Source organism: Nothoprocta perdicaria, unplaced genomic scaffold, assembly GCF_003342845.1.
Source record: "Nothoprocta perdicaria isolate Ctin4 unplaced genomic scaffold, notPer1 scaffold_33, whole genome shotgun sequence".
Lineage (NCBI taxonomy): Eukaryota > Metazoa > Chordata > Aves > Tinamiformes > Tinamidae > Nothoprocta > Nothoprocta perdicaria.
The window spans coordinates 1,115,610-1,132,047 of record NW_020455566.1 but is presented as its reverse complement, the minus strand read 5'-3'; the positions used below and the strand labels follow the sequence as shown (position 1 = coordinate 1,132,047).

The 16,438-nt window shown below is 47.6% G+C and overlaps 2 protein-coding genes across 2 annotated transcripts; one reads left to right on the top strand and one right to left on the bottom strand.

Moving 5' to 3' along the window:
* The first annotated feature begins 105 nt into the window (after positions 1 to 105).
* Positions 106 to 1,635, top strand: MARCKSL1 (MARCKS like 1). Its single transcript, XM_026043406.1, has 2 exons — positions 106 to 189; positions 512 to 1,635. Exons 1-2 carry the CDS (start codon positions 112 to 114, stop codon positions 1,088 to 1,090), a joined length of 657 nt encoding a protein of 218 aa, XP_025899191.1. The 5' UTR covers positions 106 to 111; the 3' UTR covers positions 1,091 to 1,635.
* A 1,931-nt stretch (positions 1,636 to 3,566) lies between these two features.
* On the bottom strand, positions 3,567 to 13,049 carry HDAC1 (histone deacetylase 1). The gene is made up of 13 exons (XM_026043381.1): positions 12,910 to 13,049; positions 12,357 to 12,474; positions 11,113 to 11,187; positions 9,759 to 9,897; positions 9,009 to 9,150; positions 7,955 to 8,047; positions 7,558 to 7,666; positions 7,240 to 7,380; positions 6,638 to 6,746; positions 6,402 to 6,532; positions 5,872 to 6,021; positions 5,547 to 5,595; positions 3,567 to 5,157 (listed from the first exon to the last, which is right to left on the bottom strand). Exons 1-13 carry the CDS (start codon positions 12,982 to 12,984, stop codon positions 5,130 to 5,132), a joined length of 1,359 nt encoding a protein of 452 aa, XP_025899166.1. The 5' UTR covers positions 12,985 to 13,049; the 3' UTR covers positions 3,567 to 5,129.
* Positions 13,050 to 16,438: the final 3,389 nt, after the last annotated feature.

The following is a 16,438-nucleotide window of genomic DNA, read 5'->3' as shown; positions in this document are numbered from 1 at the left end:
CGCCCCACGCCTTATAACGTTGCGGGCGGGGGGCTCTGCCCGCCGCTTCTCGCCGCCCGCCCCGCCGAGCGCTGCGCCGGGGCCGCGCGCTCCGCGCCCACGGGCCGCACCATGGGCAGCCAGGGCTCCAAAGCGGCCCGCGGCGACGGCAGCGCCCAGCCCGCCGAGCCCGCCAAGGCCAACGGGCAGGTAGGCACCGAGGGCAGGGGGACGCGCGGGGGGTAAAGGGCGGCGGTAACGGCGGGGGCGGCTCCGAGCGCGGTGGCGGCTCCGAGCGCGGTGGCGCCGCCGTCCCCGGGGCCTGCCCACCCCCGCCTCGTGCAGCCCGGTGCGGTTCCCTCGTGCAGCCCCCGGTCCGTCCGGTGCTCCCCGGCGCTGCCCTGTGCGCAGGCGGGGGCTCCTCTCCCCATCCTCCCTTGCTGCAGAAGGGTGGGGGGGCAGGTTGGGGGGCTGTTTTTGCGGTGGGGGGGGCTGGATTTCGGTGCCTAACGCGGTGCTGGGCTCCCCACAGGAGAACGGCCACGTGCGGCTCAATGGGGACATGACGCCCAAGGCGGCCGTCGAGGCTGCGCCCCCGAACGGCAACGGCGCCGCAGAGCCCCCCGTGCAGGAAAGCACGGGCGGGGGGGGCGGGGGGGACGCCATCGAGCCCGCGCCCGCCGGCACCAGCGCCGAGGAGGCCAAGGCGGACGGCGCTGCGGCCCCCAAGGACGCCAAGAAGAAGAAGAAGTTCTCGTTCAAGAAGTCCTTCAAGCTGAGCGGCATCTCGTTCAGGAAGAACAAGAGAGAAGCCGGGGACTCGTCCGCGTCCTCCCCTGGCGAGGAGCCAGACCAGGCGGGCGCCCAGGGCGAGGAGAGCCCCGCGGAGCCCGCGGCCCCCCGGGCAGAGGGGAGCGCGGAGGAGAAGGGCGTGAGCGGCGGCGCTGCCGCTGGGCAGCAGGAAGCCGAGGGGCAGGAGGCCGGAGACGGGGATGCCGCGGAGGAGCAGGAGCAACAGCAGCAGCCCGCGGGGGACGCGGCCAAGGCCGAGGAGCCCTCGAACCCGGGGGCAGCGGAGCCGGCAGCGGCCAAGCAGCAGCAGGAGGAGTAGAAGCCGCTTGGGCTGCTCCTAACTCCAGACTCTTGAGCCATCCTCTCCATCCTAGTAAGGCCCCAGCCTCGCCGCCTTGCCCACCCACCTTATGTCTTCAGCATAGACCTGACAAGCACGCTCTAAAACTGCCCCTCCTGAGTTATTTTGTCCCTTCTCCCCTTAGAAAATGGATCTGGATTCCACCACCGCCACCACTTGGGGTAATTTTACCTGAATCCTTTAAAACTGTGGAGGAAGACTATCCTGGACATAACTGGAATTTACAGTTTCTAAGAACCCAGATTTTTACATCGTGCTCTGGTATCTCTGCTGGCATCAGGACTGTGCCCCGCGTGGTCAAGCAGCCCTTGAAGCCCAGCACAAGCCAGTGACTGTTCAGTGGATTCCTTTTCTCAGTTCACATTCCTGGTTCTGACTTCATTTAAAGTATTTTGTGCTTTTTATAGAAACCAATGGTTTAAAAGCTAATCTGGTTAGGTTTTTTATAATGTCTTACTATTGGCTTAAACCCATAAAGCTTGTAAGTCCGCTGTGTTTAATTCTGCTTCTGAGGGATAACTTTTGGGGTGGGGGGAAGAGGGTGTGCCAGCTGTACAATGTGAAGCAATGTTGTTTTTTCTCTGTAAATAATTTTTTAATGGCCAAAACACTTGATTTCCAATTTTCTAACTTCTAAAAGAAAAAAAAAAAGCTGTATGGGTTTTATTGTAACATTTGAAAGGAATAAATGGTGACCCCTTTATAGGTGCGCGCGAGTCCTTCTTGTCCCGGATGCTGAAGCAGGGCCCAGAGCAGTTGCTGATTTAGTTCACCAGCTGCTGCATTTAATCACTGCAGCTCCAGCTCTGCTCCCACTTAATTGACTTGCAGCAGCTGTAGAGCCCCAGCCACAAAGGACTTTCTCACACGAGCCTCTTGCCGCTGCCTACGAGCCCTGTTGATCTAGCTGCTCTGCAGGGCAGTTTTCTTAGAAACTTGCCCAAATTTCTGCTGGGGGGGAGAAGAGGAGGCTGCTCTGCACCCCAAAGGCTTCAGGGAGTTCATGGAGGTTCCAGTTCTCAGGGTGGTGGGGGACTATTTATTTGTTTTAGATGCTTAATTTCTTCATGAAAAAGCCTCGGCCTCAAATCTGTTTTTCTCTCTTACAGAGAGAAACTGGATTGTAATTATGGTATTTATATCTTTGTAAGCATAGGGAGGGAAGATTCATGTCCAAGGGGGAAAAAATGTAGGCAAAGGAAGATGGGGACCCCATAAACGGGGAGCACCAGCTCCAGCATGAAGGTTACAGCCTCATTGAGAGCTCTTGCTACTGGCTCATTGACGAGCCTGAGCTCACAGCCCCTTTCAGGGGGTGGCCTACTTCCCATTCCCTCATGGATCACCCGCCTCAGCTCTTGGAGCGGGCAGGGAAAAGCTGGGCCCAGCAGCAGCACCGCGGCCCCGGAGCAGGGAAAAAAGACCCTGGAGGGAGAGGGAAGCAGCCCGGCTCCTCGTTTCACGCCTTGCATGCCAAGGTGGTGATGGAAGGTGCAGGGCCGGTCTTTGCCCCGGCGCGTTCCAAAGGTCCGGGTGCCGGCGGCTCCGCGCATCCGCGCGCGGGAGCGGCGGGATTCGCTCCCGAGCAGCCTCGCGGCAGCCATTTTAGAAACGCTGCGGCGCCGAGAAGGACTGCGGGAGCACGGGGTAAACGGGAATGCTACGCTTCCGCGTGGTGAAAGAAAGGGGGATTTTCATTGTTTGCTGTGCGAAGGAGAACAAGGAAGGGCGCTGGAGGGTTAGTGCAGTGATGGAAGGCAACTGTGGCGTGCCGGGCTTTTCTTTAACAGCAGCAACAGAAGATTGGGCCTGTGAACCTTCAATGTGCATTTCAGCTCAGGATCAGCACTCACTTCCAGCACAGCAACAGTAACCTGCTCCTTCTTTCAGTTAATACTCTTTTCACTTCAATACCACATAAAAAGGGCTTAAATTCACCTAAAACTGTTCCCATCCCATAACTAATTATTCCTTTTCCAGATTAACATTGCTTCCACAGCAAGAGGCAGCTGCACAAAGCCGTGCAAACCACAAACCCAGGAGCATCAGCACTACTGCTGGATGTGAAGGAGGAAAGTTTGATCCTGTGATCCTTAAGGGAAGAGGTGTGAGCAAACCAAACCCACGGCATTTCCACTTACCTTTCCCACAGAGAAGGGTAATACGGAGAAATTTAAGGCTTTTTTTTTTTTTTTTTTTTTTTTTAATCAAGTGGAGGGAAAAAAAGTCTACAAAAGGAACCATCAATGACTGAAAGCAACCGGGACTCCCACTCTAAGCTGATGTTTCCTTTCAGTAGAAATCAGTACAAACTCACACCAACCATAGAAATGTACCAGTTTTATTACAAAGATTCTCAAAAGTCAAAATAAAAGCATCTTTAAAAAACCACAATATGTTCCCCCCCCCAGACACAAAGATACACTGATCTCTCTCGCTTCACATACAAACACTGAAGAGAGGGAGTGACGTGTCACTCGGATTCAAAGAGACTAAAAAACTCACGGTGGCAAAGGGGAAGAAAGTATTTAAAAAAATAAAACATTTAAAAAATAACCTGTGTTAAGTTAGCAGCATTTTTAGAGTTGAAACCATCAGCAGCGCTCCGTGGGAGGTACAGATCCTCTTGTAGACAGAGGAATCCCCCTGAGAAAGGAGAGCAGCGAGTCAAAACTGCCTGCAAAACTTCTGCAAAGCTGGAGCTCAGCAAAGCACTTCACAGAAAGCTCACCTAGCAATCAGCTGTAAAAAGAGAGATGCAAGAAAAAAGGCCAGTTCTGGTCACAAAAAACCTCTGGGGGTGAGATAATGTGTGGGAGTAGGAAGAGGAGTAGTTATAAAAATGCACAGAGCCCCATCTTCTGTTCCCTTGTAAAGATAACAGCTCAGGCTGCAGATAAAAAGGTTCTGCATGTTTACTGGCCTTGACAGCGAGAGAGAAAGGGAAAATGTTCAATTTGAAAACATTCGTACTTCACTTGATGAGAATTTTTCATTTAGTGACACACATCAACAGGAAGTTTCAGCTGGGCTCTGCTCGGTCTGGCCTTTAGCTGACTTGGGAATTTCTGCAGTGGTTTTAGCCTAGGACACAGATCAGGACTAAGAAAGCACATTAGAGCAGTGTAGCCAAGGGCAGAACAAGCAGGGAAAGCAAAGTTGGAGGCCAAATGGGCAGTAACTCACTTCCCCCCCTGCGAAGAGGGGCACTGGTACAGGGAAAAAAAAAATATACATAAAAAATTAATCCCTTCTGTTTAAATGCATAATGCTGCCACACTAACTGGATCTGCAAGATCATGGAAAATTAGGAAAACCACATTAGGGTGATTTTCATGTTTTGTTCCAGATCTGCACCTGGAGGGCTCTTGGGCTAATTTACTAAAGCGCTTTTCAGATGTGCTTTTAAGCTGCTTCATCTCTTTCCACAAGTTTGCTGCAGGGAGGTAGCCAACTCTATTCAAGAACTGCACTATTTGACCCTGAGAAGTGGCACCAGCTTGCAGTTACTTGCCACGGTGGAATCAGACTGAAGACCAAAGGAATTGTCAGTCTCTCACAGGCTTCATTTGGGAATTCCTATCTCCCACCACACAAACAAACAAGAAAATTCATGGCCATCTTTCCACCTAACCTGAAATGGAGACACTACTTCTACTTAAATTATTCTTTTTCAAGGGTGGTTATTTCAGAGGAGAGAGTAAAGAAAGGAAGTGATTTTTTAAAGACACACCAAGGAGGCAGTGGAAGGCAAGAGTGAAACTCTCCAGTCACCAATTCTGGACAGTGCAGGTCTGCCTGCTCCACAGAATCCTCCCTATCTGCTCCCAGCGGAGTGCAGCAAGGAATAATTTACAGTTCTCAAGTCATTTATATATTTATATAGAAATATATACAGAAACATATATAAAATATAAATCCTGTGGAATGGGAGGCAACCAGAGAAGCTAACCTAGGACAACTATGCACTGATAGGTACTGTCCAGCTGCAGCCATCTCAGGCAGATTTAGTCTCTTCCTTCACTCTGTGAAAGCAAGCAGGGGAGAGTTAGCTTTAGACAAACAGGAGGGGCTTGGGCTTTGCCAAAGCTTTAACAACAGGCTAGAGGCACAACATAAACAATGCTGCCTAGATGGTCTATCCTAAAAACACTTACCATGTCAAGCTTCACCCGAAACTTGCACATCATTGACATGCAAAATGTTACTGAATGAATGCCCATAATGAAGCCCTTCTCCTTGAGGGCTCTTGCAGTGCTTTATCAGTTGCCTCTTCTACAACTCAAAGTGACGACAAAGCCAAACTACCGTCTCTTGCCTCCATCCCCTCAAGTTAGGCAACATCCCAACAAAGGCACAGGCAGATACATAAGGAAATATAGCTACTAATTGCCATGTCAGGATATGGGCTCACCCTTTGGGTTCTGCTTTCTCTTCTTTTGCTTTTTCCTCTTCTTTCTCATCTGAAAAAAAAAAAAAAAGACAAAAAAAAAGACACGTAGTACAACAGTAAGAAAATAGCCTGCAGGGACATAGGACATGAAAATGGAGAGAGGATGATAGACTAGAACTGACTTTGTTAAGTCCAAATTAAGAATCAGAAAGAAAGAGTTCCCCTCAGTCCTTCAAAAAGGATAAACATCCCAAGCCATGGGGGAAAAAGAGCAAACCAAGGATATATGCATGCCAGAACATCCCCTAAAGCTAGGAAGACTTCCAGGCCTAGCTCTCATGCTTACCTCCTTTCTTCTCCTCTTCCTCCTTTTCCTCTTCAGTTTTCACACGTTTAGCTTTCTTGAAGTTGGCAACATTTTTGCGGCCTCCTTCCCCTTCATCTTCAGAGTCAGAGAATTCTTCGTCACAGGATATTCTCTTATCAGAATTGCGGACTGAGGACAAAGGGCACAAGTGACTGTTCCAGCACCACAGTAAAAACATTTCATCTTTCTACCTGATCACTCTTCACTGCTTATGCTCAAAAATCACACAGGCAACTTGGATAAGGCCCAGGGCAATGTTTAGAATGGACAGTATAAGCAGGATAACCGACCTCACACTTGAGAAAGTCTGACTGCCAGGTGTAAATGGCCAATCTGGATATAAACCATGTTTTTTTTACTCTGGAAGGCAACTTCTGGAATCAAGCCTGTCAGTCTCCTGGACTCTCCAGTTTCCTAATCCTCAATCCCATTCATCTTTGGCACCCACAGGCTCTGAACAGCATGTTTCCCAGCAAGGCAACGCAACCATCCCCTGGGCAAGCACATACTTGAAATGCGTTTCTCAGGATCTTCTTCCTCTTCATCTCCACTGTCTTCCTGAACAGCATCCTCAGGAATTGGCTGCATCTGGACGCCAGGGGCATGAGGCAGCATGCGCAAATTCTCAAAGAGACGTTGCCTAGATCCAGCCAAGAAAGGCACATCTCCATGAGCAAGGAGCCATCCACAGCTGTGAAGCTCCCAGCAGAAGATGCCAACCTTGCTAAAAGCAGCTAACACTTACTTGATCTTTTCAAGGTACTCATTTGTATTCTGGTTGGTCATGTTTGAGGGACTGATGTGGAGTTTGAAGTCCGGCCCGAAGTACTCGAAATAGTCATTATACGGAAGTTCTGTAAAAAGTCAAAATAGAGCAAACACCAAATCGCCCCTGAATCGGTAGTGAACCGCCACAGACACCCTGCACTTCAGTGCAACCTAAAGACACAAGTGCATTACCCTAGAGGCAGGAGCTGAAGATCTCACAGGCAAAACTCAGATCAAAGCAAGTAACTTGGCAACAGTGAGGTCAAAGCTCACTTGGCAGGCAAACACTATTAGCATGCACAGAAGTTTCCAGTAGAAGGCCATCTCACTTCAGTAAGACAGCAAGACTGCTGGATACTTTCTTCCCTGGGGGTGATAGCTACAGTACTAAAATGTAAACGAGAACAGCTACTATAAAACTTCCAAGTTCGGTTTTCTAAAATCTCTCCCACAGTAATAATTAAGAGCTGGTGAAATATCTCAGTGCTGTTGCACCTTCCACAGCAACATCCTTTCCTGAGCTCTTTTACTAGATAGTCATTTTCTCACTCTTGCTTCAAAGGCTCCAGGGAGAATTACCGTTTGGAATTTCAGTGTCCAAGGCCACAGCAGTCTCGTAGGTCCAGCATCTGGCCACGTTGCGGATTGTATAGCCGCCTCCTCCCAGCATCAGCATCGGCAAATTAAAACTTTTTACAAACTCCACACACTTGGCATGACCTACAGCAAAGGCAGGGGGAAAAAACGGTCATAAACTCATAGGATAAGGATGAAAAGAACTTTCACTACAATCTAACCCTACTAGTGATGCTAGTTTAACACGGGCACTCTGCAGCTCCAGCCTTTCAAGGCCACAGACCTGGCCTGGCTATTTTGGTGGCAACACCGTAGCCTTACCCTTGATGGTCAGGTTAAAACATCCCAGCCTGTCTCCTGACAGGGAATCTGATCCGCACTGCAAGACAACTGCACTAGGCTGGAACGTCTCCATCACTTTAGATATCACCTAAACAAGAAAGTCGTTGTTAGACACTCTCCACAGGACAGTGTCACAACAACACAGCAATGTCCATGTCAGCAAGCGACATGAAGACATCCCTAGTGTTCTCACAGCTGTTAGCTCTCTTATGCTGGTAACACTGGGGCTCTTACAAATAGAAACCTTCAGATGACAGGGTGCAATTGTTAGGCAGGAATACAACCCTGAAGAACCTTGTAACAGGGGACAATCTCGCTGAGCCACCAAGACAGCCAAGTATCACCCCATAAAGAATCACCCAGCAAAGACACTTACTGGCTTGAATATTGCCTCATACGACTCATCGTCGATTCCATCCCGGAGGGGATAGTTGACAGCGTAGTACTTGCCTTTGCCTGCACCGATATCCTGTTAAGAGTGAAAGACAGGAGAGACCACAAGGTCACCCAAGAAGCAACTGCAACACCTAAATCAGGTGCCAACTTAGGAAGGGAAGTGTGAAATTCTGTCAGTGTTACCCTAATCCAAGCTAGGCTCCAAACCGAGACAAATGCTTCCTTGGCATAAAAGGACAAGACTCAGTTGACTCCAGCAGAGCCATGGTAAAAATCACAGCAACGTGGCGTAAGCAGGTACCCTTGGCCCTCACTATTTAGCTCCCTACCTAGGCATCAAAAATCTGAGAGTATTGTAGGATTACACTTACAAAAGGGAATGAAACAAGCACTCCAGCATTCAGCTTACACCATAATCATTTCCTCACCAGGTCATCACTCACTAGTGAAAAACAAGCAAATTAGATCAGAGGAATGTGATTCCATGTTACACTAAAAAGGGTGTAAATTGAGTAATGGACCTTTCACCCCCTGAGAACAGCATTCTGGCAACAGCAGAAATCAGAGTGAACCACACCTATACCTAACTCGAAAGAGTGCCACAGGTAAAACCCCATGATTTCTTAAAGCACAGAAATGACTCACAGGAGGAACTGCCAACAAGATAAACCAACACACAAAAAAGCACTCCCTGATTGACCAATTACTGTTTGCAAGTAGCTACAGATGACTCAGATGGTATCTTCTGAGTGACTTTTCTGAGCATAATCCCACCAGAAGTCTGACAAATGACAGCTATTCAATTCTTGATTTCTTTACTGCACAGGCTATACACAATCACAGCACCACTCCAGGACGCAAGCCAGCTGCCTAACATATACACTTCCTTTTCAGGAAAAGGATGCTGTTTTGAGAGCATACATTTAAGGCAGGAAAACGCAGAGGAGAAAAGATTTTTGTTCAATTAGCATGACAGCCAAGAGCTGGGAGCAACAAAATATCAAGGGAATTTTCTGTTAAGTCTTCATTCTCACCCTCAGGTCCCCCGTTCCTGGGAAGTATTCGCCGTACTTGTGAAAGGACACGGTCATGACACGGTCTGTGGTATAAAAGGCTTCCTCCACGCCATCTCCATGGTGAATATCAATGTCAATATACAGCACTCTCTGATGATACCTAGGATGAGAAGGGAATCAAAATGCTGCTCTTCTTCAGCGTAGAAACTGCTCTCGCCAGCAAAGCAAACAGGGGGAGAGCAGTAACGTGGGGCTAATGGCCAGGCTGCACGAGCAGCCAGCAGTGCCACCAGAGACACAGCGGCCACATGCTGCACCCAGCAGCAGGCCAGAATCACCAGGAAAACAAAGCGGCTTTTACTGCTGCCTCTAATCTTCGAAGGCCGATTCAGCTCGGTTCATTCACATTCAACCAATAAGCCCTGTGTTTTACATTGAAGCCTCCTGCTGACGTTTGCCTCGGGCAAAAAGCTGTCAGAGCAGTAACCAACAGACACATCTCACAGTCACGCTCCCTTTTTGCAGGGAGGAAGAGTGGTCTAAGAACAATCACCAAACCTCTTGCCTACTGCACTATGCTACATTAGTGAGATCCCTTCTAGAGAGAGAGGACTGCATCCTAAAAGATATGCCATTAAATCCTCCCTAGAAAACACACAGCTACAAAGGCAACAAAAAGGAGCAGGCTGCAAAAAAAACATGCTAACAACTTGGAGGAAGTGCAGCAGAATGAACAAATTCTGCAGGGGCATGTAGTGCTGCACGTACTTGAGGAGCTCCAAGATAGCCAAGACAATGTCGTTGACATAGCAGAAGCCAGAAGCCTCCGACTTCTTCGCATGGTGAAGGCCTCCTGCCCAATTCACAGCAATATCCGTCTGTTGCTTGTTCAGCTTCACAGCACTGGCTGGAAGAAGAATTATAAAATGTTATCATGAGGGCAAAGGACTCACAACTGACACTGAGGGGCAAAACAAAAGTCCTCTGTGGTCACATCATTGCTTAAGGGTGTGTGCACTGGGGTATTTTACAAAGCGAAAATGCAAAGTTTTAAACACTCAATGTCTTGGCTAACTAAAAAGCAAGGGAAAGGAGATTCAGCCTCTATTTTGCCTGCACAAACCTTTGACCACTTCCCACTTGTGCCTCTGAGCAAATAACCCGCAAAAACAAGCCCACAGGTCTCTAGCTTGGTCACAGATGAGGGCGGTCTGCTTTTCTCATTGCCCCAGGAAAAACAAAACAAACAAAAAACACCCTAATGAAAAGTTTTATCTAGCATATTTTTAGGCCCTTCCCCAATATGCATTTAGGCAAAGGAAATTCTCCTCCTCCCCCACCTCCTTCACAATGTTTCTGCAATTCTGCAAGTCTCCCAGGATCAAAAAAAAAAGGTATTTTCTGTGAAATCTACAGCCTTGGGACCAGAGACCGTAACTATTTCACAAAGTGCTGTAGTCAGTACTTGTTTAACTGCTGAGATGTGTTACAGGAAATAAAGATCTCGATGTCACTGTGGGAGTAGCAGCCACAAAGTTTTCACGCCTCTGTACAGTAATACAGTTCTGCAATATTTTGTCTTCCTGCAACAAAGTATCTGAAAACAGTGAAAGCGTTTTAGACGTTCCAGCTTTCAGAGAGCTTACTGAACCTTTCAAGTCATATTCTGCCTCGTGTCATGTCATTTTGCCACCCATCTCTTTGTTAAAACAACAGAAAAAGGTAGCTTTCCTTTCCATATTACAATAACTTGGAACAGGGCTTTTCACAGACAAGGAAGAGATCTTTCCTGTGAAGCTCATATGGTTTTGTATTAAACCCTTGTTGCTGTTCTTGTTTTTAAATAACCACTTGTGATGCTGTTATATCACCCTGAGATTTCTTCATGCATTCACTGAATTAGCTTTGACTACTGGAGATGGTTTTGAGTATTGATGGATTCCTCTGTGTTTGTTAAATCTTTCCCACATGAGAAGAAATATGGATCTAGTTTTAAAGAAAATCTGAAATAGGACCACGGGGCTTCAGTGAGTTCCCCACTACTACCAATAAATTTTACTCCTAGACACAGATATATCACGTACAACTGCTCAAGAAAAGCATGTGTGACTTGCGAGCTTACCAACTGAGCCTCCAGCAGAGAGCTGACAAAATTCAAACAACCCATCAAACACAGGGCAGTCTTCCCCAACATTGACTTGAAAAGAACACAAAAGAGTTAGCAAGAGAAAACCACAAATTTACGTTTAAAACCTGTACGACCAACCCAATTTAAGAGTCAAGCAGATAAGCTCTGAAACCTTTCAAACGAAATGTTCTACGTATAGAATAAGTTAATGCAATCAACCTTGGATTTCCAAATGAGTAAAATGCTTTTTTTCCCTGCTGCTGCTTTAGGGAAGATGCTCCTGACCTCCCTGTGCTTTGCAAGGTGCCTCATCGTGGCCCTGTCCGGAGCACAGGCGAGGGAGGGACGCCACCTACCGGGACACTATCCACCGGGACATGCCACCCAGAGGGCCACTATCCACTGGGATGTGCCAGCCAGAGGGCCAGGGAGCAGTCCATGGCAGTGGGAAACGAGCAAGAAAAGAAGTGCCCTCAGGAGAGCTGTGTCACACATGTCACGTTGATACTCATCCGCAGCAGGAATGCAACTGTTCCTCATTGAGACCGTGTTTACAGAGCTTGGTTCTGCTCCAGCAGTACCTGCTTAGTCAACAGGGACTGTCAAAGGGGGATCACTGCCCCATCTCCTGTACATTATGATTAGTTTTCATATTTTGCCTCCTTCTTTTAAAGGAGGCAAATTTTAATTTCTGTGAAAGTACAGTGCAGAAAATATTGACTAACAGAGAGAGAAGAGTGGGTGTTTATGAGCCATATCAGCTTCAGGGGTAAACAGTTCAGTTGTGTAAATATGTACTTTGGTACATTAAGGTATGGTATTTTCTGTAGGAAGTCTTCTGACACATATTACTCATGAATCTTATTATCCATTCCTCCTATGTGCTTGTGCCTAAATATCCTGCTCCTTTTGGCTTATACCAGATTTTCAAATGCATTTGCTTCAAATCCAAGACTCATAATTCTTCCAATTTGGAAATTCCACTCACTTCACATAAAGGAACTCCATGGGCTAACAACCGTTTTCTGCTCAAAAATACAGAGTGCATGATCAAAATACTCTTTAAATGAACTTTGAGCCTCCCCACGTTTGTTTATACTACTAGCAACCTAGTCTGCTCTGCAGTAACTGCCACAGATTTGCAAAGAGGCTATAAAAAAGGTCTATAATAATAAAGTTGCAAAGAGACTCTTAGCTCTTCAACAGACATAAGAGGTTAGAGGTTGCACGGCGCTTACATCTTTGCATCTGCTTGCTGTACTCAGACATGTTATCTGGGCGAATAGATCTCAGAAATTTTATGTAGTCATCACTGTGGTACTTGGTCATTTCTTCTGCATTAGCCTTGTGAGGACGCTGCAAGGACAAAAGAAAGCAAGGTTTGTTTTGAAACATATTTCTTCTCTTTCCCTAATTCCTATCCCCAGTCTCAGAATTACTCTCAGGAATAGCAGAAAACTCAGAAGGGCAGCATTTGAGATAAGAATAATTTTCAGAAGCAAGATTTACTGGAGACTGGGGCTTTTTACCTATGTAGGTAGAGAAAAATATTTAATTTACATGGAGGAAAACAATTTTCCAGTTTCTATCACTTACGTGAAGCAAAGTCCATCTCACTACAAGAAAGCAGAAAAAAAAAGGCAGAAATATATCAACTCAATTATTTTCTCCCTACCTCTTTTTGGGCTTGTCAAGAAAGGACGTGACATTCTGAAGCATGTGAGCTAAAACCTTACAGGCAGTGAAGACCTTCCCTGCACACTTTTCTTTATGAGCAGGCCCTGTACTTACATATATTTCCATCTTCCTGTAGAGGCCATAGTTCAGTAGGAGGTTGTGGGTCATGCGGATCCTGTGGGGTTTCATCGGATGTCCCTGGCCATAATAGTAGTTTCCAACATCACCTGGGAGCAAAAAGGATTCAGTTACAACAGGGACAAAATATCAATTCCTCAAACATCTGCCTATCCTCGCTCAATAAACAACCATTTTTGAACACGCTCAAGAGATGGTTCTGATCCATTTGTGACATCTCATATTCTCAGAGCAGGCAGATTTTCCTGGGGAGACGCAGCCGCACTCGGAGCAGAGCCCAACGTGCCAAGAGACAGGCAAGTGCAACGCCAGCTCCACAGCGACTCATCCCTCACCAGGTATATCAGTTTCCTACTATTTCCTCAACAGCAAGAGGACACAAAATAGCTAATTCTCACACTAAACAAACCCCAAACAGCTCCAATTATTGTGGCCCTTTATCACTGCTTGAAATACTCCAGCTGTGCACCCCCTCCAGTGTGCCCCCGAGAAGCTGGTTTTGGGGTAACGTTGATGAAATTGGGATTCCTATGAGCATATCCCAAGGGTAATTTCCTCTTCTCCCAGGGTACTTACTTTCAGGAAACTTACAGAAATTTAACTTTTAGATTTCTGCCCCATCTGATTTGTTTAAGAGATGCCCCAGCAGGAAATGCACAGAGGTAACATCACAGAAGCCTCGTTTCCTTGGGAATCCAGCCTAGAGAAGTTCGTGTAGCTTTACAACTCTGAAAACAGTTTTGGAAGCCAGAGTGCCAATCCGGTCTGGCTGGTGACTCAGCTGGGAGTATTAATATTTCACCATCACTCTTAACATTCAGGAGAAACTGCTACTTCCTCACAGCTGTAACTCTTCCTCTCGTGGATTACAGGCAAGCAGACGAAATGGTGCAAATCCCTCACCCAAGAGGATCTGCCATTCAAGTTAAACGCACAGAACACTACAGTAAAAACAGAAACTCTTCATCTACGCTAATGGTTTTCATCAAGGCAACTGTGTCTACACTAAAAGCAGGTTAAATCAAGCTTTAGGGAGCCAAAGATGCTCCAAACCCTAACTAGAGAACACCAAGTATGGAAAGCTTTGAGAAATTACCATCTGCTTTTTTTACTGCAACCTGTTAGTGAAATGTCCTAGGCAAATCCCAACTTGCAGATTCTGTTTGGGGTCATTCTGCTAAATATAATGCACCGAACAGCCAGCGAGCAGCAGAGGAGCCTCCAGCTTTTAGCACTCGCTGCGTGTTGACAGCAGCGCAGGTGGGGAACGTGTGAATTTAGCAGATACCTCTTCCTGTCTGCTAGGGTTAAGTAAATCCCCTTGGGGGGAGTCAGTAAAGGAGAAGTTACTGCTCTTGGAGTTTAGATCTAACTTAGCAGTTACCAAAATGTCCACAAAGGACCCTTAAAATATCAGACTGCTTTCATTTCCTCCCAGCTTCCATCTCCCATCTAGTCTCTCCCCCGTACTCAGGGAATAATCTCTAATCTTTACAGTAGTTTTTTTCCTCCATTACAGGGCACTTTTCTGCCACCTGAAATTTATGGAACAGATCCAGCCCGTACCCAGAACGGCCTCCCAAGTGCCCAGGGAGTAATTCCTTGTAGGAATTACTGCACTAGATTATCCCACCCTTTACCTGTGCATAAAAAGGCCATTACAAGGCAGCCGCTTAGAAGCGTGGGTTATGCCTTCCCTGACAATAAATGCACAGTGGATGTTTGTCAGCCCCTCATTAAAAAAGGCCAAAAAAAAAAAAAAGCACTAAAACTTATCACACAGGAAATTAGGGAGGTCAGGAGTGCGTAATGGCAACGTCACCCTGCTACCATGTAATGAAGACTACAAGCACATCACCTCAACTTAGCATTTTAAAGCTACTTATTTTGTGTTTAAAACAGCACCTGGGGTCTCTACAGACCTCAGCTTGCCCACAAACTGACGGGCTTTTTGGGGGGAAACATTAAGTTCTAAGGACAGCTTGGACACATAGTTTTCTTGTGTCTAGGTCACTGTGCACAGCACTGATACTTCCCACAGCTGTTCTTCAAGTTTAAAGTAGGCATTTTAGGGTGCACGGCACCAGTCTCCCCTGTATTCTAATCTCCTGGGTACCGCAGTGACCGGTTGTCTGCAGCACTGGGAACGCCGAGGATGGTCCATAGAAATGAGGCTGTTTCACTGCTCTCAAAGTTCCCGTCCGGGCTCCTCACCACACTGCACTGAAGACTCTGGCTAAGTCCGAGCCTTGGCACAGTCATGGCTGTGGGTTACAAACCTATCACTCAGATTTTGGAGGAAAAAGAAAGAAAGAAAAAAAAATCCCTGTCCTCACTAGACACTCGATGCATTGAAATGGTCTAAAAGAGCCCACATCACTACCTTAACAAATGCTGAACACATTCCAAAACATGCAGGAAAAGGGAAAAGGTTTTATTTGACTTCAGAGGCGAAAGCCCGTGAGGAAAGAGAGGAGAATTGCTCTGAACCTTTCACAGAGTGATCAGAGGCTACAGCAAAAACAAGCTGTAGTCCCCCACCAAAACGGGCACAGACGCAAACATGCACAGAAGCCTCCTGCTACATGGGAGGCAGCCAGGAACATGCACGGAGACAGGAATCTCTCTGAAGGCTGCAGGGGACAGCAGGGAAGCCACACAAGTGACAAGCGGCCTTGTTTTGCTGTCCAGCTCTAATACCCTGTTACTTGCCCACCATAATGGGTGGTTATGTAGCTGGAAAGCAGCATTTCTCTAGCCTCAAAACAGACAAAAAACCCCATACAGCCTACCAGCCAGCCAAGTTCAGTGCCAGAATTAAACAACACTCGTAGAGAGGAGCTCCCTGCAAACAACCGAGCCCTCTGTCCATCTGCCACTGTCTCCGTTTCTATCCTTTGCCTGACAGCAACACCCCTGATCCACACACAGTCTCACAACCCTCCTCCTCATACCAGGGCTCCCGGAGGCTTCATCACCCCTTAACCTTCTGGGCCCCCAGCATCTCTTTGAGCATCCCAATCTTCCTGTGCACCTTGGCACAGCTCCCAGAGCCTCTTCCAGCCCCTGCTCCCTATATGGCCCCTCTGGAATCTTCCCCTACCTCCCCCACCTCCAGTGCCCTAGTTTTCCAACCCTCCCCATCTTATTCCATCAACCTTCTCCTGTTTTCCTCTAGTGCTGCTCCCTCTTTGCTTGCCCCTCATCCTTCCCTCCTGCCCTTCAGTGCTCCCCCACATCCCTCCGGCAGACTCCATTCCTTTGCAGCCCGCCCAGGGCTCCCTTACACCCTCCCCATGTCCCCACATCCTTCCTGTGACCCTCAGCCTTCCTAAACCCGTCTCCCACCTGCCAGGGTCCACTACTCCCCCCCTCACTGCAGCCCCCCATACATCTTGCCCCTATCCGCCCCTTAACCCTTGTGTCCCCCTCCCCCAGTGCTTTACATGCCCCCCATGTCCCCCTACTATTGCTCCCCACCACAGCCTGCACACTCCCCATGACC

Bases quoted from the DNA above. Each gene is read 5' to 3' on its own strand.
- MARCKSL1 (XM_026043406.1), top strand. From the start codon at position 112: ATGGGCAGCCAGGGCTCCAAAGCGGCCCGCGGCGACGGCAGCGCCCAG. The intron at 190-511 runs GTAGGCACCGAG...GGCTCCCCACAG, and splicing joins CCGCCAAGGCCAACGGGCAG to GAGAACGGCCACGTGCGGCT.
- HDAC1 (XM_026043381.1), bottom strand. From the start codon at position 12,984: ATGAAACCCCACAGGATCCGCATGACCCACAACCTCCTACTGAACTAT. The intron at 6,747-7,239 runs GTAATTCTCCCT...GACTTTTTACAG, and splicing joins GGACACTGAAATTCCAAACG to AACTTCCGTATAATGACTAT. The intron at 6,533-6,637 runs GTAAGTGTTAGC...GGCTGGATCTAG, and splicing joins GAGTACCTTGAAAAGATCAA to GCAACGTCTCTTTGAGAATT.